This window comes from Sciurus carolinensis, chromosome 7, assembly GCF_902686445.1.
Source record: "Sciurus carolinensis chromosome 7, mSciCar1.2, whole genome shotgun sequence".
NCBI classification, from domain to species: domain Eukaryota; kingdom Metazoa; phylum Chordata; class Mammalia; order Rodentia; family Sciuridae; genus Sciurus; species Sciurus carolinensis.
In genome coordinates, this window is record NC_062219.1 from 16,276,001 (window position 1) to 16,298,452 (window position 22,452).

The following is a 22,452-nucleotide window of genomic DNA, read 5'->3' on the forward strand; positions in this document are numbered from 1 at the left end:
AACAATGGCATGGGCACCTTCAACTATAAACAGAGACTGTTTTTAAGAGTCCATTAATTGCCCTGCTAACTCCCCCAACAGATGGTAAGGCAGATGCCCTCCAGGCCGTAGCAAGCATACTTTCTGTCCATCATCCTAGCAGAAAGGAAATACTCCTATATGATCCCTAGAGTTTAAAACTATGAAAATTAAAAGCGAGAAATAGGAAAAGAAGTTCCTCCCTGGCTTGGCAGTAGGTGCCCAAACCCCCACCCCTAATTTGTAAAGCTAGGCCATCACTACGTGTTATTCAAATTCATGTAATGTGCTCAATACAATAACTCCTTTTCTTCTTGCATCATATAGAACATCCTTTTCCTACCCTTATTAAATCAGCTCTATTTTTATATCAACTGCATCTAAAATGGCATTTACTTAAGGGGAAAATATTAAAACAGCATTCTTATTAATCACTAATACTTTACTATGGTGACCACTGTGTATTGCTGGGTTTTAATGTGTCCAACTCAGAAGAAATTTATATGTCAAGAGTCCATAGTTTGAATGTGAATCAAATGGAAAAATAGATGACCTTCTCCTATTATTAGCCTGTGATCTTCACAGGAGGAAATCACAGACCCAAAGTATATGACAGAAGTTGACAAACCAAAAACAATATCACATCTAAGAAATTAGCAGATTCCTTAAGGTTCAATCACCAAATTTAATAATTCAAGAATACCATTTTTGGTGAATTGGGGCATTCTGTATATTGAACATTTGGTGGAGAGCATCGCTTTGAACAGAATTGGGTTCAACTGACACGCTAAGGGCACACATGCCAAGCTTCATGTCATCTGTGCTCTCATACATACCCTGGCTTCCCACTCACCAACTGTGTGACCTTGGGCAATTCTTCCAGGCCCCATCTGTCCCCACTGAAGGGAGCAGGGTGTAGGGAGAGACTGAGAAGATTTGTGAAGTTCACAGTCCAGGGACACAGGCTCCATGAAGATTAGGACCTAAGCACAGGACTATAGAATGCTTCCTTCCCCTGACCTTAACTCCACATGACTAAAGGACCATTTTCAGCAGTTCATTTTATTCAACTCATGTTCAGCTCTTAAGAAAAATTGTAAGACAAAAGTAAAAAGCAAAAATCAAAGTTCAAAGAGAAAAAGTAATCATTACAATCAGACTCAGATACAGTGGGACTGTTGGAATCATCATGTTGGGAACCTAAAACAACTATGATTAATATGCTAAGGACCCCAATGAATAAAGGGGGCAGTATGCAAAACAGGTCACAATGCAAGCAGAGAGATGGGCGTTCTCGAACCAAAATGCAATTACAAAAATGAAAAACAGTGTAACAGAAATGAATAATGCCTTTCATGGACTCAATAGTAGACTGGATGAAGCTGGAGAAATAATCTAAGTGTGAGGCTGTCTCAATAGAAATGGATAGAGATATAGTCCATGTTCATGGACAGAAAGACTCAATATTATCAAGATGTGAGTTCTTTCAGTTTGACCTATAGATTCAATGCAATCTCAGTCAAAATAAACTGATTCCAAAGTGTATGTGGAGAGGTAAGAGATTCAGAATGACCAATGCAACATTGGAGGAGAGGAACAAGTTCAGAGAACTGACACTATCTAACTTCAAGACTCACTATAAAGCTATTAAGTAATCAAAATCAATCAGTGTGGAACTGATGAAAGAAAAGACAGATTGTTCTATGGAACATACAGATCCACATGAATATAATCAACTGATTTTTTATGAAGGATCAAGGACAGTATACAAGAATGCCATCATCAACAAATGGTGCTGGGACAAGTGAACATCACATGCATCATACATAGATCTAAATGTAGAGCGTATATCTATAAAACTCTTAAAAGACATCATTGGAAAAATCCAGATGATCTGCTATTTGGTAATTAATTTTAGATACAACATCAAAGGCAAGATTCATGCAAGAAATGGTCAAGAGAATAAAAATGAAGTTACAGACTAGGAGAAAATATTAGCAAAAGATAAATGAGATAAAGAGTTATTTGCCAAATGTACAAAGGAATTTCTTGGTGTGTGGTGCTGCAGATTGAACCCAGAACCTTGTGCATGGTAGACTAGAGCTGTACCATTAAGCCACACCCTCAGCCACAAAGAATTTTAATAATTCAATAATAAAAACAGAACCAGGTTAAAAAATGAACTAGAGACCTTAACAGACACCCTCATCTAAGAAGGTATACAGGTAACAAGTATATAAATAGATGCTCCAAATTATACATCATCAGGGAAATGCAATTTAAAGCAATGAGATTTCATTCTTATTGCTGATGAGAACAGAAAATGGTACAAGTTCAGTGGTTTCTTACAAAACTAAACATACTCTTCCCATACAACACAGCAACCACAATTCCTTGAGATTTACCCAAAGGACATGAAGACACGGCTACAAAAACCTACATAAGAATGCACATAGCAACTTTTTCATAATTGCCAATACTTGGAAGCAACCAAGATGCCCTTCAGTAGATGGATGTGGTACCTGCAGACAATGAAATATTATTCAGTACTAAAAAAAAAAAAATGAGCTAACAAGCAACAGAAAGACATGGAGCAAATTTAAAGGCACATTATAAAGAAAATATGTCAGACTGAAAAGGCTACATGCTTCAAAATGGCACTTCAAAAAAGTTAAAACCATGGAGAGAGTAGAAAGATCTATGGTTATCAGAGGTGAGGGAGAAAGGAAGGATGAACAGGCAGAGCACAGAATTTTTAGGGTAATGAGAATTGCTCTGATTGATACTCTAATGGTGGATATGTGTGTCATTATGTTTGTTAAAACCCACAGAATGCAAAACACTGAGGGTGAGCCCTGATGTGAACTATGCATTTGGGTGATCATGATACGTCAGGGTAGGATCTTCAATAGAAACAAATGTACCACTCTGGTGGGAGATGTTGACAGTGGGGGAATGGTTGGGGTTGTATATAGGAAATCTCTACCTTCTGGTTAAGTTCACCATGCACCTAAAACTGCTCTAAAAAATTAAATCTACTAGAACATTTTTAAAGTTATGGATGATTGAAGAAATGTTTAAAAATTTCATGAAAAAAAGATTAAATGAGTTAATGTAAGATTAGATCAGTGCCTGGCATTTTAAATGCTTAGTAATTATAGTTCTTACTAAATAGCACATAGTTCTTACTAAATCCAGGAAGGTAGTTATGACTACCTCCATTTTATACAGGAGGAAATAGGTTCAGAGAGGTTGAAAAAATTGCTTATAGTCACATAGCTAGTACTGGCATTGGTGTGATTTCTTGACTCAAAGTTCAGTATTCTAACACCTACCCTACTTTTAGAGGCTATAAATAAATGTATCTGAGTGGGCACAGATATCTTCCTTATATTTCTAACTTCAAAGTGATATACTAAATTGTATCTAAAATAATTTTGATCAAATATCATACCTCCAGAGACAGCGGTTTTAAGGACATCATTAATTGTTAGGCATTTAGTTCCGCTAGGACAAGGTCCTTTAAAGTCCTAAATCTCTCACTGAGTTAAGTAGTTTCGGAAGATTGTAGACAGACAGACAGAGTAGCATATCAGATGTCAGATACTTGGGGTCGAGTCCTGGTTTGCCGACTCACTGCTCTGACATCATGGGCTAGTTACTCAAACCCTCTTCACTTTAAGTGATCATTTTGAGTCCAAAATAAGATAATGGATGTTAGTGCAAAGTGACTACAGAACTCTGGAAAAACAGAAGCTGTTACTCTTATCTCACAATCCAGGTGCCAGAAAAATCTATTTCTTACAAACACAGGCTCAAAGGCAAAACTGCCCTGCCTTTCTGAAATGATCCTTTCATGAATAAACAAAATTAAATGAAATTTCTCAGCATTTCAAAGCACTTCCATTCCTAGAAACCATGAGCTAAAAAAAGAACACAGAGATATTCACTTGGAAGCTCCAGCTTATTTTCCTCCTTTCTTCTTTCAAAACTCTGAAGATTATTCAAATATAACATCCTTTCATCCTTAAGCCTCCACATCAAAACTGGTTGAGGAGATTTTTGTTCCAGGGGCAAGCCCACCATCTTCCTTAAATTGCATGACTGTTAACCACTGTAAATATTTTGATCCCTAGATGCTGCAAAGACTGGGAGGTGGGGCGGGGGAGGGAGAACAGAGCTCATTGAGAAACAGTGGGAAAATGGGGTGTCCACTGATGACTGCCTGTGGAGTTGATCAGAAGAGAAATCTGCAAGTCCAAACCTTTTCACCTAAATAAGCAAAACAGGAACTTCACCTGGGTGAAGAACCGAAGAAAAAGGGAATAAGCAGATGAGTAAATGGCATTTCTGCATGCAGTCCGGTTGTCCTTGACAGCAACCTCTCCACCTCCATCACCTGGCTATTCACCTGCATAATCCGTCACTGTTCTTGAGTGCAGTGCTACCTGTCTTGTCTAACCTGCCACAACAGTTTAAAACCACTCTCCAAATATCTAATTGTTTTAACTTATATTAACTCCCCAAATACCTATAAGTAAAGTTCTGTTCCAGATTGTTTTACAGCTGCTCCAGGAGGAAAGGCTGGGGGTAGGGCGACGGTAATGAAACGTTTAAGCACAAAGGAAGTATATGACATGTTTGACGAAAACACTGGAGCAGCCGGGCGCAGTGACACACGCCTGTAATCCCAGCAGCTCGGGAGGCTGAGGCACGAGGATCGCAATTCAAAGCCGGCCTCAGCAAAAGCAGGGCGCTAAGCAACTCAGTGATACCCTGTCCCTACATAAAATACAAAATGGGGCCGGGGATGTGACTCAGTAGTCAAATGTCCCTGAGTTCAATCCCTCGTAACAACAAAAAACCAAAAAAACAAAAAACAAAAACACTGTTGTAATAAAATAGCAATAGGTACTAGACAGAATAAAAGACAAGGTGGTTATCAACTCTAGGAAAAGCAAAGAGTTATATAAGAGAGGAGTCATGATCATATTTCAGTGTGGGCTCAGTAGTGAACAATATTTTTTAAATCATAATATAATAACTCTCAACTACTGATTTAACAAAAAGATTATTATATAATTTTATTGTGGGATGGATAAAAAGGAATTGTGTGCAGATTAAAAGAGCTATCATATTTCCCCTTAAGTCAAAAAATGAAAAAAAATAGTAAATGCGTATTTTAGTAATATAAGGGTAAATAACAGGGAAGCAAAGAGATATATATATATGCATATATATATATGCATATATATATATATATATATATATATCCATGTAAAGAGGGGTCCAAGAGATGGAGAAAAACACTATTTTTTCTTTATGAGCCTTATAATATTTTTTGGTTTTCAAAAGTATGAATATGTATACATTGACTAAAAGTATGTAATAGCTAAAATTTAAAATCTCTGACTGCAAGATGTAATCAAAACTGAAGGTTGTAAGAATTCAACTCAAATGGGTAATTAGCCTCAAACTAAATGATCATAAAACATCTTAATCACTGAAATCTTACACATAAGATTTCACATTTTATACACATTTTATTACTCATAAAAGCATTTTCTTCTCCCTTTATATCACATCAAAAATCAGGAGACTTACCACCAATTACTTTATTGTTACAACAAATTTCAAAACATCTGACAAACCCTCCAATGCCTCTGATGTATCACAGGAACTAAGCAAAAGTACTTCTTTTGCTAATATTTTCATATTAATCTCAACCATGTTCTTGCTTTCAGTCATTAGAGTCAACATTAAATATCTCAGTCTATCCCAACTAATACCAATTGTTTTAATACTAATATTTATATACACAATAAATACCCAAACAAAGCATAACATTTTTCTCTCAATAAAGGTAATTCTTTTGAAAAACAGGATTGGCTCTAAGCTTTTTAAAAATACATGCCTATAAACTGAAAGAATATGTTCTCCAATTATAAGTCTAAAATTTTACAATGATTATACACCCTTCCACAATTTTCTTTGAAGGCTGGTTTTTATCTAAAGCAAGCAACACACCCCATTCCATTAGTTTTAAGTCTTCCTGAACTAGACACTTTAAGCTTAGAAATAAGTCATACTGTGAGACAAATGCATTCATGATAATAACAGCTGATTAGCATTCATTTACTGTGATTTAGCATTAAAAACAGACAAATTGTTTTAATAAAAACCAATTCAAACATGGCATTTAGGAAAAGTGATTTGTTTACCTCTGTTGGTTTGTAGCAGTCTACAAGAGCTTCCTAGAATTAAACACATAGAAATCAGTTTCACTATTTTAAAATTCAATGCCACTTTTAAAGAGAAATTAAAATAATTTTGTCTCTGTACTATTATTTTTACAATGGTAAATCAAGACTTCATACTGGTCATCCACATCGCACTTGATTTCAACACCAGCTGGTCATTCAAAAATATTTAAATACCATTAATATGCAAGAATGCACATACATGCATACACACCTTTACTTTGGGGAGTTTTAAAATAGAAAAAGACTGGGTTCTTATGCTACTGTAGCATTGAAAACAAAACACAAACCCTGACCAGATTATGAGCACCTCACTGAGGAGAAGAGCTTACTTTTAAGGATGGGGATGGGAAAGTAGCCATGGGGTTCTGTCTACAGAGGGATGCAGACTGACTCCAGAAGCTCAAACCCAGGACGCCCTGCACAGGAAGTGATGCCCCACTGCAGTTTTCTTGCATTAACTGATGGAAACCCAGAGGTATCCCCGGGTTTCAAGTCCATGACTTGTTATGCACACCCACCTTTCCTTTGGGCTGTCTACTTGGTTAATATTAAACCGGATATACTTGAAGTTGAGAAAACCCGTGCAAGAGGGTGGCAATCACAGCAGACCTGGAGAGGGGGCTTGGCCAAGATTCAGCTGCAGGCCAGCTTAGGACCCAACCTCCTCAGGCTCCATGTCTCAGCTGGGAATCAAGGCAATGGAATGACAGCTAAGAAAGCCCCTTTCAAGTTCTTGATTTTTATGTCACTTTTTTTTTTGAGCTTTATCACTTTTTATTTTTATAGACTGCATTTGGATTTGTTGTACACAAATGGGATACATCATTTTGTTTCTATGGTTGTGCATGATGTAGATTCACACCATTCGTGTAACCATACATGTACATGGGGTAATGATGTCTCATTATGACCTTTTTATGTCACTACATTTGCTGTAGAACTGACACCTACTTCATCTTTTTATTTTTTAACTTTTGTGACTAGGATGTTGTTATCTCCCGACTAAATCTACCCACAAGAAATAATCATGACAACTGAAGCTGTCTGTCAGTTGAGGGACAGTAGTAATTATGAATACATTAAACACATCAATGCATGAAAATGTACCCTTGGATTTGCCTTAGTGATCATTCATCATTGGTGATAACCAACAGCCATAAACAGTAATTATCAGTGGACATGCAGAACGATGGCAGGTTAAAGGCTAATTAGTTTTAGAAACTTCCAAATGCAATTTTAAAATGATAGATTTGAAATCCTGTGGGAAGGACTGTACCTAGTTCATTGCTTTCCCCTAGGGAAACAGACGTGGCCACCTGGAACGTTAAGCTAGAATGCTGTCAGGTGAGCATCTACTTAAGATTTCTTACTAAGTAGAATTATGCCATAAGCAAACTAATCTAGACATTAATTTCAAGCTTGATACCATCCATCCCTGGACTTGGATATTCCCAGTCCTGCTCAGTTCGTCTCCTTCCTATATGCTCCTGGGCACCACTGTCCTTCCTGGAAAATGATCTTTGGAGAAGGAATCAGCCCTCTCCCAGGAAAATGAAGCTGGAGAAAGTCACACTCAAAGGTGCTGAGAGCGCTGACTACGGTCAAGAGCTGCTGTATCATCAGAGGTGCGGCCTGTGAGGGCGAAGACCCAGCGCACCAGCGCTTCGCTCTCTGCAAAATGCCCCACCCGAGTCCTGGTACCAATGCCACCATAGGGCAGAAGCAGCTCCAGCAAAGCCTTGGAGACCAAGTGGATCCAAACCTGGTGACTGCAAAGGCCTACACCTCGAAAGCGGCTCACCTGTAGTTTCACTGCTCTCTCCTCCTCACTGTCTGCATCAAGAAGGTCGTCGATGTCGATTTCCACGTCTGGCATTTCTTCTTCCTGTAGGGCAAATAGGAAGACATTTTATTTAAGGGAAAACTAAATTGTGCCAAATCAATTTAGGTGAGTTAATTAAATGACTAGGTTATCTGAGGAAAGGGGATGATGGGTAAGAACAGGAATGAGGGACTTGGGGGAAGAGGAGGGCAGGGGGAGGAAGGGGCAAAGGGGAGCGGAAGATATGACAAGGGAAGAGGGGATGGGGAGGGAGGGGGAGAGAAAGGGGGGAAAGGAAGGAGAACGCACAGAGAGAGGGAGGAAGGGAGGCAGTTAAGATATTTAAGAGCCACAAAGCAGAAAAAGGTGTTAATTCAGAAATGACGGCATTCTGCTTGCTAACAGAGGATCACCCTGTGCGTGCGGCAGCTGGGCCGGGCAGACCACGGAAAGGGTGGGGAGCTGCAGTGTCCCACCCGCGTCACCCTCCTCTGCCTCTTCCGCCTTTATTCATGGATCCACAGCTCCCTTCAGAGTTTGGGTCTGGGAAAACCCGGAGACCCTGTGATTCCACCACAGGTTTGGGGCCCTAGCAATGCTCCAGCCCCAGTTTCTGATTTGGAGAGGCTGTGTGATCCAAGGAGACCCAGGGAGAATCTGGGAAAGACGCTCTTCCCTCAAGAGCACCCCCTCACTCCCTCTGAACTGAGCATGGGCTGAGGAAGACGCAGCCCTGGAAACTGAAGAGGGGCTGGTTCAGGATGAGGCTGACCCGGTGCTGGGAAGAGAAGGGAAGCAAACAACAAAAGAAGTGGTTCTGGATCAAATGACCAGGAAACCAGGTAAACAAACGCTGTATGTAGTTTTAGCCAGTGTGACCTGAGCAACCAAAGGTGTCCAGTTCAGAAAAGAGGGCAAGGAAGGTGAAAGACTTGGCTAACTTGGAATCTGAACTTCGAACACAAGTAGACCTTGGCTCCCTCTCATCTCTTCTGTCACCTAAACCACCTCTATACCTCCCAGAACATCATCGTAAAGTGTCCAAATAAAATAGCATGTAAGACAGACCTGCAATTTTGCATTTCATCTTCTATGTGCAGTCACCTGCAGCTCAACTGCTCCCAGCCACAGGGATGGCGGAGCACTATCCGCAGGAGCTAGGGAGAAAGCTGCACACCGGGACACCCGGGACGTCACCAGGACTTAGCTGCTCTGTGTAAGCTACCTTGTCTCGACTTCCGGGGTAAGGCTGACTTTCTGAACACTCCTTTTCTAGGAAAATGAACTTAGTAAATATTAGTACTCAACCTGTTGTGTGTTTGGTTCTAACACAAAAGCAGAACCCTATTATATTGGAGAAATAGGAAACTGACCCCTACCCCCAGTAACACTAGATCCCAAGGGCAGATCCTTAGTGGGCAGGAAAATTACAGAAACAACGCTTCCAACGAGCCCCTGGTGACTTATCCCTGCTCCTGGGGAGAATTTCTGTTTAGAGCCTTTGCTCAGGTATTAAGAGCTAAACCACTTGGATGTCAGTATTTATTGTGGATGTGAACATTTAGGGTCTCATCTGCAGGGCTCGACCTGGGGGACGGAAGGTTTCGTGTTTTCATATCTGCACTTAATGATCATTTACCTATTAACAGAACCTGGCGACCCGGCAGTAGGAAGTTTCAATGTTCTGACAAGCATAAGCCTGCAGGGTGCCCTTTCTCTTGCTAGGACACGGATTCTGGTAGCCTGGCAGCCTGGATCAAGGTCAGTTGTGACTCTGGGGCAAGTTATTCTGGTCAGTTTCCATACCTACATAAATGAAATATTAAATGCCAACTATCTTTGACGCATGGATTAAATTAGTTAATTGATATCAAGTCCTTAGAATAGTACCTACCACAGATAAGACTGCCTGAGTGCTGACGCTAATTTCTATGGTATTTTAAGGCACACAAACGATGAAAACTAAACCTTAAGTAGAGGGACAATTCAAACATTCTTAGTCTTATGAGAGTTAAAAAAAAAAATGAGATGAAAATAAAAGTATATCTCAGAAAATTCTAATGACCTCAGAACTGGGGACAACTGTTTCTTGCTAGAAAGTAGCTACAAAAAAAAAAAAAAAAAAAAAAAATCAAAACACAACCACCTGGCTTCCCAGGATGTCAAGGTGAGGGGTGTGAATCTGACTTTGAGAACAGTGGTGGGTACCTTCCTTGTCCTGGGAACTTTGTCTACAAGAGTCAATGAACACAGGCAGCCCTGGCCTCCAAGTGGATGCTGCTGGGCTGCTGTGACTTTTCCCTCCTTCCCCAGTCCCACACTTACATCCAGCCAGTCAACCTCTCAGACAGACATAATGCAGCCATTTCCAATGAGATGCCATTTTTAAACCTCCCCTCAGGCAGGTCGGGGACATGGGTACTAGTGTGTCTCCATCAGGGAAGAGGATGCGGGAAGGATCTCAAAGCTACACTTTGTTGCCAGAACCCCACATAGGATGTGGATATTGCTTTGCTCTATAGGTACCAGCCTCCCTGGCCACCACCACTGACCCTCCACCACATTGGTGTTCTCTTGCCTAGATGTTTTAGTATCCAACCATCTGATTTTGTGTATATTTGGAATCAGGTTTGAATGGAACACTGGTAGGAGAAGAATGGGAACTATTGGGGGACCTCAAATAGAAAGGAGTCCATGTAGCTTTAAAGTATAGCTTGATAAAAACGACAGCACTTTCAAAGATTGGCCAGAATTTCCACAGTGAAAGGACCAGTGGGGACACAAACACCCACAGAGAAACTCACTAGATTACAGAACTGACAACCCATAAACAGGAACACAGATTGGTGGTGGGAGACCCCAGCACAGAGGAATCACCCACAGGAACCCCCAGTCCAATGAAGGGCAAAGGCCATCGTGAATCAGTCCCTGAAGAAGAGTTGGTCAAATGCTGCATGTGTGTTTTGGAAAGTGCAGCTCAAATGAATTCAGTTACGTCCACTTTACCAGGTAGCTGTAGTAACTACCATAAAAGGCCAGAGCAGCCCAGCCGGTCTCAGGCAACTCCATTCAAGAAAAGCCAAACAAAACAGATGAATTGGCAAGTCCCAATCTATGACAGTCCACACAGCCTCCTTCTTACCTTTCCCCAGTCCTCTCCTCAAACAGTTCCTTGGTTCATTATTTACATTCTATTGGACGCAAAGTATACAGTTACGTCATGGCTTAATGAAATCCAGCGAAGGAAGCTGGATATAGCACCTATTGGAGGCACTGCAGCTAAGAGGAGCTTGGTGTCTGCTCTCCTCAAAGGGAGTAAGAGAAGCGTAGGTTCCCAATGCTCTCCTTAGAACAGCTCAGCCATGCGGTTCCTGCACACCTTACTGAAACACTGCTGATGCCTGGCGAAGCTTGGTCAGATGGCTTTGACCGTGTCAGCCCCATGTCCCCTCATTAGGATTGCACAGGGCTCTCTGTTCAGTACTGCATTTGACCCATCTCCCCAACCCTTGAGATCTGGACTGTCCAGTATGGCAACCACAAGTGGCACTTAAATTTAAATTCATGACAGACAAGACTTCAGTTCCTCACTCACACTAGCTGCATTTCAAGTACTCACCAGCCACACGCACCGAGTGGCTTCTGTACTAGAAAGCACAGATACAGAACATTTCATCCTCATAGAAGGTTCCATTGGACAGCTCTGACCTAGCGTCCACTAACTCTCTGGCCTGGAGTCAGGAAGCAAAGCCCCTTTTTCCCTCTCCAAAGGGCCTGACAGGAGGCAAGGAAAAGCCTGGTATCTCAGGGCCACTCCCACCACCGAAGGACGTGTGGCTGGGAAACCCTGGGCAAGCTGGAACAGGCTGGTGCTCATGATGGAATAACCTCAGCCCTGCAGGCATCAGTGCTTCCCACCCATCTGTGCGCCTCTCCTTCCCCACTCAGAGTCCTCAGGCCTGGGAGGAGAGTGAGCTCAGCGTCCTTTCCGGGAGCACAGAGCAGGGTGTTCCCAATGCTGGAGATTCTACGTCAGGGAGATCCTCTTCAGCCCTACGTTCTGAATGTTGAGCAGTAGGACCGAAGGACCTTAGTGACAGATCAAATCACTTACAAGGGAATGAAGACTCCCACAGTCATCCACCATGTTGTACCAGGGTTTGGTTGCATTTGGATATGTGCCTCACATGAAAGAGGTGTCCCCAAACAGTGGCTGTGGTGACAAGAACTGAAAGAATGGTCTGCAGGGTCATTGGGAAAAGCTACTAGCTAACACGGTTCCTCTTTAGTCTGCGGCCCTCCTGGTGAGACGGATGAATCCCCATTGAGAAGCAGTAACAGAGCAGTGGCCGGGGGACGCTGGAGTGTGGGCAGTAAGCACCAGCTGCTCGGAGGACACTATGTGGGCACAGGCCAGAAGCACAGTGAGCCAAAGCCGGGGTGAACCGGCAGTGACCCAGGCCTGGCTGATGAGTAGGGAGAACACGGAAGTGAGGGCAGATCCTAACAGGGATCGGGACGTTCAGACTGGGCTAACCACTGCCACTGAAACTTCTGAGGACTGATTAGCAAAAATTTGAACCAACAGCATGTTGGTACTTTTCCAGAACCTGATTGGCAAAAATTTGGACCAACAGTGTTGATCCAATTGAGCAATATAAACCCCTACATTTACACATTCAAGTGGCAACTCCATAAGGTCCTCTCTTGCCCTGTGAGAACTCTGTCTCTTTTCTTCTCACTTGAATAAGTTCTACTCTTTTACACTCACTCTTCCTTGTCTGTGAATTTCTTCAAATTCAGGAGACAAAAACCTGGAAAGAAGAAATTGGCAGTGAGCTGCTGGGGTCTACTGCGACCCTGGAGGACACAGCTGGCCATTAAGAGCTGCAACACACTTTGTGCTGGAAGGGGCCCCCTGCAGTGATTAACTGCTAACATTGAAATGGGTTTTCTCTGCTGCAAAGGCCTATAACTTACGCAGACCCCACGCACCTAAGTTATAGGCGTAAGGCCTAGAGCTTATGCAGAAGTGGAGAATCAAGTTTCATCTCAACTCCAGTCTCACTGGTGGAACAGGCCTGTGAACCTCTCTAAGTATCCTTCCGGTCCTGCATCCCTGGAGAACCTGCTATGCCCAAGGCACTGTGTGGCCCTGGCCCTGGGTGCAGGCAGTGTAAGCACAAAATCCAATAAACAAAATAACAAATAACAAACGACACCAAAAGTCATCGGGCTTTAGTGATTCAGGGAGAGAGAAGACTTCCACTGGGGAGGCAGGGAGGGCTCATCGAGGAGAGAGGAGGTGGGTCAGCTTGTGGAATGACAGGATTTGTACAGACTCAGAGAGCAGGGAGCATAGCCACAAGAGGCCAATGGGGCCCACAAAGCAAAAAGCACAAGGTATTCTGAGTATGGAATGTAGAAAGGCCCACAGGCTGATATTAACGTTAGGGCATCCAGGCAGATGACATGAATGGGCCATAAGGAGGTGATAAAAGGAGTGGTGGGGAGTGTGGCAAGCTGAGGAACGTGGCCAAGGAAAGGCAGCAGGGAACACTTCACTCCCACCTTCTGTCGCCTTTTGGGAATATGTGCTCAGTGCTGCCAGATTTTCCAAGTTTTCAGGAAAGGCCCAAAATAGATATTTTTGGTGTAAAAAAGATCTCAATTTTTAAAAATGGGCTAACAATTCCTTAAAAGATTGTGTAGGACAAACAAAATCCACCAGCCCCCAGGCTGCCAGTTTGCCCCCAACCTGGAGGGATGGTAGTCACTGAGCTCTGAAGGAAGGACAGAGCGAAGAGCTGGCCTAGCTGCAGGCCCAGGGTGGGTGGCGGAGGCTGCCGAGGTGCAGCCACCAGGCCGTAGCACAAGCCATGGCAAGAGTGAGAAGAAGGCTGAAAAACATGATAAAAAGGGAGGCAGAACAGGGGCAGTGTGGAGACAGGCTGGATGGTGGATGGAGGAGAAGGAAAGAGGGAAGAGAAGAACCAGAATCTGAGCTTGAGAGGTGAAAGATGGCCATGACCAGGACCCCGGACCTGGAGATAGTAGGTCAGACGTCGGCCACCTCCAGCCCCACCCCCACTCTTAGGCGGAAGCGGAATGCCTGGTTGCCCTGCACAGGGGCACACTGCCCGCTGAGTGACAGGGGCACAGCCTGGGCAGGCGGAGCCGGCTCAGGCCCAGGATGCAGCAGTGCAGCTGAGGCAGAGTCCCCAACATAGCAGGCCTGCAGGGAAGACCCACACCTGCACACACACCACCACACACACACTCCCACACACCACGCACATGCATGCACACACACACATGCACACACACATATACTTCCGACTAGCCAGGAGATTTACACTGAGCCCTGTCAAGTGTCATGTGAGCTTTTACAAAATGAAACACGTGGCCCCGCCTCAGCCGTGAGCAGCAGGCAGGAATATTCCAGCTGAAACTGTGAAAATGGATCATGGTTTTCCAGCCCATTGACACAGCTGAACAGCAGTTCTGAGCAGGGGTCTCCGAGTAGGGATGGTAGAGCACCAAGGGATTCCACTGCTGTGCAAACAGTGGCGTCAGGCAAATGGGGGCAGCAGGAGGAGGAGGCGTTGGGGAGAGGTACGCATGGCTCCTATGGCCTGTCCGAACATTCTCGAAGAACAGCCAAAGCCTCTGATGGCTCAGCTTTCTCTAGGCCTTCCGGGAGAAAGTAGGCAGAGGAAGCCTAAAACAAGAATTGAATCCTTGGGACTATGTGAGCTGGCTATGAAAATATTTACACTTTGTGTTTTCATTTTCATGACAATTTCAAAATATTCCTGTGCACAAGCATATTCTCCGAGTGCCCTGGATGGTCATCCTATGACAAACTTGGGCTGGGCCCACTCTGTCTACACATTCACATCAAGCAGAATTACGTGAGTTGTCATGAGCTAATGAGAAAAAGGCCACAGGGAAGATTTAACATATAAATTTAATATATAAATGACTCATTCACACCATTGAAGCCAGAAGTTGTCATTCAAAGGACACTGAGCTGCAAGCAATCTGTACCTAATCCCTGTTACAAAAGGAAGAAAGTCAGCTATCAGAAAGTCAGTAAATTAATGGTGTGCATTTCAGTCTCATGGATTGTATTTTGCATTTAATTTGCAATCCTGATGTGATTTTATAGTTGGAAGAACCATAAACATAAGGAGTTTATACCTGACTTTAAATGATACATATTTAAATAATATTATAAGATTAAACATTCAAATCAGTCCTGGAATCTGCAATAGATTATTTCCATTTGAAAAGGGGCCCAACCTACTTATGGCACATCATGGCAAAATGGCAGAACATTAGGGGTGGAGGGAAGATCTTGGAAGCTCTCAGAAGAAAAATAGGTCACACACAGAAGGACAGAGAATTGAGGCCCAAGACTTCCCAAGAGCAACACCGTGTGCTTGAAGCCAGGAGCAATGTCTTAGTCTGCTGTCTGTTGCTATGACAAATTGTATGAGGCCGGATGGTTTGTAAAGAAAAGAGGTTTATTTGGCTCACAGTTCTGGAGGTATAAGAGCATGGCACCAGCAACCCTGGTAAGGATCCTATTGAGGCCTCATGGTGATGGCATCACATGGTAGGATATGTGTCAAAGGTCACAAAGAAAGGAAGCAAGAGGCCAGGGAGGGACCAGGTTCACTCTTTTGTAGCAAGTTGTTCTCTCAGAAACTGATCCACTCCTGCAAGACTCAACCCTCTCCACAAAAACCGATATGAATCTGTTCATGAGGGTGGGGCGCCAGTGACCTAATTATCTTCCACCTCTTAAAGGTTCTGCCACCTCAACACTGACACATTGGGGATCAAGCTGCCAGCACATGAAGCTTAAGGGGTAACCACATCCAAACCACAGCAAGCATTGATTCCAGAATCCCAAGGAGAAATGGTTTCCAACCCTGATGTCTACCTCCTCCTGAACTGTCAATCAAAAAAATTAAAATGACCAAATTTTGTGTTGTGCATGTGTGCGCATATCATAATGAATCCCATTATCATGTAAAACTAAAACCAGAATTGAGGACAGGCAGTTAGTGTACAATAGGGAATCGGGTCAAATCGAGAAAATGGAGGCCATCTGAGTCTGGGACGGTGGAGACCAACCCTGGGAGCATGGAATATCAAGGTCTCCAGAACCCTTTGATTACTAAGTTTACCTGCCTATACTACCCCTTCCAAAAGGCTGCAGGCAGGGATTGCTAATTAATGCCCCCTGGGTTGTTACCTGCCTGAATCACTCCATTTGCCCCCCCCCATCTGCTTCTCACCTTTTTGCCATCTCACCTGCATCTCCTGGGCCTAGTCACATAGGCAGGAAGGAGAGAGTTAAGTGGGGAGAGAGCAGGAGAACAAAGAAAACTTTAAATCTATAAAGAGGGCAAGACTTCCTCATCCCTTGGATACCACCTTTGGGTCCCCTTCTCCCACCCGGCAGAAGTCTGTTCTACTAGCCTTTAAAAAAGCTTCTTACTTCCTGCTCTACACTTGCTTCAGCTCGCTTCTCTGGTTTGTACTTCAGCATCCAAGGAAGCAGGACTCGTCAAGGTAACTGGCAGTATCAAAACTAGATGCACCAATTTTAAAAAGTGAGAAGAAAAACCAAACCATGGACATTGTGGCACACTGGCTCTTCCATCTTCATTTACCTCCCATTTTAGGAAGAAGCACTCCAGCAAAACAGAGAAACTAAGGAACTCACCTGGACTGTGGCTCGTGAAGATCAGAGGGCGCTCAATAAAATCAAGACTGAGGCTTGGAGAGCCAGCAGCAGGACAGGAGGGGTGTGGAGGAGGCTGATGTGGGTGCAGAGGCCAGCACCTGGTGGGCACGTTATCTGCATGGGCAGCCCAGCCACCTAAGGACCCAGGGCAGGAATACCTAACAGAACTAACCTGGGTGAACAAGTGGACGCTGTTCCGATTTGATGCCATGTGACCCGTACTTCCCTAATACACACTTTTTTTGTGTTTTTGTTTTTGTTTTTGTTTGGTACCGGGGATTGAACCCAGGGGCACTCGACACTGAGTCACATCCCCAGCCCTATTTTGTATTTTCTTTAGAGACAGGGTCTCACTGAGTTGCTTAGCACCTCGCTGTTGAACTCACGATCCTCCTGCCTCAGCCTCCCAAGCTGCTGGGATTACAGGCGTGCACCACTGCGCCCGGCTACATGCTTGTTTCTGAAGTTAAACAACCCACAATGGCTGAGACTTGCTCTGAACCAAAGAGCAAGATCTCCCAACTCCTCCTTTGAAAACACCAAAACAGCCAGACGGAACTTGACTCTGTGGTAAAGCACAGGATGTTTTCAACAGTATTGCTGGAGTTGCAGTTCTTGCCACTCAGGAGAGCAGGCCTTGGCCCTCCTTCATCCCGTGCACCCCACACTCAGGTTCACTGCTGGATGCATACTCAAGTGACCACTGCAGCAGAGAGGGGAAGCAGAGTGGGCACCTGCCATCCAGCACCCTGTGCAGAACAACTCCCTTATCTCCTGCCTGAGACAGAGTAGGACACAGCCGGCAAGAGCAGGCTTATTTTACAAACACACTGGAACATGTTTCAAGTTTCTCATGGTTCACAGGCTTTACTGAGTACCTCCAGTATTATTCACCAATGACTTGTGACACACCTGTGTGTCATAGGAGCCCAGGCCCTACTGCTGCCCTAACAATCAACAACATTAAACAAACACTGGTCCGGAGACCTGAAGATTCAATGCCTGGTTATGCTGGATTGTTCTAGAATTAGACATAACCACATCAGGATCCATGCCGAATCAAATCCACATACAAGACACCTTCTACCTGCTAGGAGTGAGTGAACCACTGACAAGAATTTGTGCCCTCTAGGGGATTAAACCCCAACAGGGGAGGAGACACCATAGAAGCAGGGTCAGGATGAGGGTGCCTTATCCAATATAACTGGGGTCAGAGGTGCTTCTGATTTCAGATGTTTTTAGATTTTGGAATATCAAAGGTCTAGATTTTTTCAGATGAGAATTTGAAATGTCCCAAATCCCCAAATTTTTCAAGCACCAACATGACATTGAAAGGGTTTTGGGTTTAGAAGCATTTTGGACTTCAGGTTTTCAGATTAGGGATCAAATCCAAAGGAGGAAAAGGAGGAGGCAGTCTGGCACGTTGGAGGGGCTGGGGCACTCAGCAAGAGACATCTGAACAGAGACTCGGAGAAGGCGAGTGAGGTGCCATGTCGCTCTCTGGAGGAAGAGCCCCAAGGGAGAAGAGCAAGGGCCAAGCTGAGCCCGAGAAGCTGCCAGGAGCCCAGGGTCACTAGAGTGAAGTGGGGCTGGTGTCAGGAGAGAGGAGGCCAAGCCTGTGGAGACTCAGAGGCCCCTGGCCTGACCTCTGACCTGTACCCTGAGCAAAAAAACAGCCACTGGTGGGTCTGAGCAAGGGGGAACACAGCCCGGTGCACCTCTGCCAGGGGTCACCCCTCTGCTTTGCAGAGGGCAAGGGGCACACGCAGAGACCACAAACAAGGCCACAGAAATAGGCTGGTAAGAGACGACACTAGCTCGGGCTTTTATGTGGATCATGGCCTACCCAAACTTCAGAGCAAACTGGTTGTTGGCAGCTCCACTAGGCACTGGAGTTTTCCAGATGGCAGGCATGAAGCACACCTACTCACCAGGCCCAGCAGGCTGTGCAAGGGGCGTGAGTACCGGGCGCCGCAGCCCAGGTGGTGAGGGAGGGCCCTGGCTGAGGGCCGCCCACTCCCAGAAGTCAGGTGAGGCTGCTGGACGCTCACTGAGCGGAGGTGGAGTTGCGTGGGGACAGCGGCAAAGCCACAGGGAACCGAGCTGAGCAGGGTCTTCCTAGGTCTGTTTCCCTCTCACCTCCCAGGTTTCTCTTCCCACCCACCAGGGAGGTTGTGTAGGGCCCACCTCGTGCACCCCCAAACCTCTCCTACATTTAGCAATTCATTTTAGCAAAGGGGAATCTCCGGAGAGATCATCATGGCTCTGTAGACAAGGCTTAAAGAAAGAAAAAGCAGCCAGAGAGAAATGGTGGCTACATCCCACCCTTGGTCTCAAGTGGTTCATGAGACCACTTCCTCATGGGGTAGAAGGACCCCAGAGTGCAGGCCTGAACAAAGCACAACATGAGCACCAACAGACCAAAACCCGGTCTTCCCTCCTCTGCCCCAGGCTGTCCTGCCTTCCAGCAGAAATGAGATCCCCTCCAGTGAGGGCCAGTTGGGACAGGGCCCAAGGCTGGGGGGTGTGGAGAGAGCCAGGCCCATGTGTCTGCCATCTGCAGCCTGCGTAGGCTGAGGCAAGCTCTCCTGAGCATCCCAGTCCTATCTAAGGCTCAGGGCTGGATGAAGAGCTGGCATGATCATGCCCAGGCAGACAGCGCAAACCCAACACATGGCAACGTGACCTCAGCCGGCACCAAGTTGAACGGGCACATGTGGTTAGCTGATTCTGCTTTTTAAAAAATAAATAAAAAATGAATGTTCAACACAAGTGTCTCTTCCAGAGAATCTTTCACTGCTGATATCTGAAAATTGCAAGAGAAGACCTAACACATTGTTCAAAACCACAGGATTAAAAGGAAAAAAAGAATAGAAAATGTAAGCAAAATCCCCAGGTGCAGAGCTTTCTGGAAACAATAACACTTATCTCTGCCTAGGAACACTAAACGTGCACAGCTGGTCTCATTAACAATGTCACTGTGACAAGATCACCAGGAAGTGGTTCCATATAAGGTCTTTGAGAATAAGTTAAAGCTAAGACACTTTGGCAAGGACAATGAGAACATCCAATGGCTCTGGATACAGGGGATAGAAGGCCACTTACAGTGGTGCGTCCCCTCAGGACCCCAGCTCTCCACAGAGGCACTTACAGGGAATACCCAAGGCACATGGGCAGCCCAGGGACACAGATGCCAAGACACACACTCTGAAATGACAGCACCTCCCCCTCACTCAGGAGGGGCTGGGGAGCTCATGAAAATGGACAGGACAAGCCATCAGTAGCTCAAATCGGTGTTGGGTCACAGTCAATGAATAAGGACATGGGGGGAAATAAAGACATGCTCCAAAACCCAGGGCTGGTGTCACCCGAAGAGAGACTGAGGCAGCAAACGTCTGTCCTGTCCCTAAGAAGGCACACCTCCTGCACTGGAAGCTCTGTCCTGCTTCCCAGTGATTCAGGGGTCGGGCCTGAGCTGAAAGATGATCCATGACCACTTTTTGGCGATAACTGTGTAAGGGCAGACCAGAATTCTCCTAGGCTAAGAACACTTAAATGACCCTATTGCAGCACAGAGACAATGGGAAGAAGCCTGTGAGAGCCCACTCCTTAGAGACAGAAGATGGTTTCTTATACTACCAAACCTGTGGTCACATGAGTGCCCAGGAACAATATATACTCTGATCCTGGTGGTCCTGGCACCAAGCATGAGCCCCTCTTTCCCATCCCTCCCATGTGGTAGGAGTCAGGTAAAGAAAGGAACTTTCCAGCAATTTCTCATATTCATGGAGAACAGCCTAAGGCTTGCCAGCATCAAGTCTGCGTTCCTCTCTGTGGAACAGAGAGGACCAAGCCATTCCAATGGCAACCTGGAGCTTCTGGGGTGTTGGGTTTCCTAACACCAAACACTGAATCCAGTGATTGACAGGTGCACCGAGGAGTTAAGACTGAGAAGCTTATGTGGAAAAGCCACTTGGAGGAGACTGAAAGGAAACTGAACCCCACCCAGCGACTCCAGGTGGCAAGGAGACACCCGGTGCTTTCCAGTTTAAAAGACTATTGTCAAAATGAGTCTTCAAGCTGCAAAAAGACACAGAGGAACCTTAAATGCAAATCTGGAAAGGCTCCATTCTGTCTGGTTGCAACAATAGAATCTTCTGGAAAGGGTGAAGCTGTGGAGGTCATCAAAAGACCAGAGCCGTGGTGGCCAGGGGCTGGTGGGGCAGAAGGAGCTGAACTATCTTTCGTGGTGGACACGAGCCTTCAAACATTTGTCAAAACCCAACCAGAGGATAACACAAGCACACAGAACCTGCAGGATGCCTAAGACAAACTGTGGTCCCAAGGGAAACCTCGGACTTTAGCTGGTAATGTGGATCAAGATTGGCTCCACCGTGAAACCAGTGCCCCTAACACAAGGCATTCAGAAAGGGGGACACTGGAGGGGAACGGGGGTGGGCAGAAGCAGATGAGAATTCTATTTTCTGCTCAATATTTTTGTAAACTTACAATATCTAAAATATCAAGTTTATTGATTGGGAAAATAAAAACCCCAACTTCAGCAAGCGACAGTGCATGGGAAAACAGATGCCGACCCTCCTGGGCAGCTTGTTACAATACCCGGATGTGTAAAAGGTCTCAGGTGGTCCAGATGATGGCGATCGGCCACCTGAGGCAGACCCAGCCCTCCTCACCACATTCGGCTGCCACCTCCAAACCAAAGCAAGTTGCGGGAGGTGCCATGGCGCACTGGCTTGGTGAGGAAGGAGTCGCTGAGCCAGCCAGGGTCTGCTCTGCCCAGAGGGGGCGTCCCACTCCACACGGAGAAGTCAAGGGCACAGCTGGCAAGACAAGAGCATGACGACCCTCAGAACACAGGGTGGTGTGAACGAGGGCGGAAAAGGCCAAGCCGAGGCCGGCAGAGCCCGCGGCAGGGAGGTGTGGGCCCCAGCTGAGAAACGCAGGGGGCCGGCCCTGCTTCTGTGTGGCAGAGGCGGGCCCAGGGCGGGCACACAGGGAGGAATGCAGGCTGGACGCTGGCGAGCCTTGGCTGTTCTGCATGAGCAGGAGGGGCCTCTGGAAAGTTCCTCTCTTCACCTCCCTCACACCACACGGCAGGGAGGGGAAGGAGGGGCTCCTGCTTGGCACCAGGACCACCAAGAACAGCATGTGGACCTCTGGGCACAATTCCAGTCTTAGAGAGAGAGGGCGTCCCCAAACGAGCCATCTAACCAGAGTTGTATGTGAAATGGGCAGACGGAGGGGCACGCTCGCTTGTGAATAACTGGCGTGGCCGCTTCCAGGCCATGAGTGTTCTCTGCACAGGCCGCGTGACTCTTCCTGCTGCCCCAGCGCCCCTGCTCCACCATCTGGCCAAGTTCTGGGTCTGAGTGTCCCCACTTCTGGGTCTGAGTGTCCCCACATCGGTGCTTTTCACCACCTCCCCTGTCCCCAGGCTGAAGACGAGCCGCCTCCTCTCTGAGCTACTGCAGGGACCTCCCGACTAGCTTCTGTGCGTCCGCTCCCATTTTCACTCTGTAACCACAGAAGCACCTTTTAGAACACAAATCTGTCATTCTGTTTAGAAC

The 22,452-nt window shown here is 45.5% G+C and overlaps 1 protein-coding gene across 2 annotated transcripts in view; it reads right to left on the minus strand.

The window, feature by feature from the left end:
• Positions 1 to 22,452, minus strand: part of Ppp1r14c (protein phosphatase 1 regulatory inhibitor subunit 14C) — an 84,054-nt gene that overhangs the window by 14,192 nt on the left and 47,410 nt on the right. The window contains exons 2-3 of one of the 2 annotated variants that reach the window (XM_047558575.1): positions 8,083 to 8,166; positions 6,240 to 6,272 (exon numbers count right to left, since the gene is read on the minus strand). In XM_047558575.1, the coding sequence (XP_047414531.1) occupies positions 6,240 to 6,272; positions 8,083 to 8,166 (117 nt within the window). The remainder of the gene's footprint in view (positions 1 to 6,239; positions 6,273 to 8,082; positions 8,167 to 22,452) is intronic. The other variant, XM_047558576.1, reaches the window with a different exon arrangement.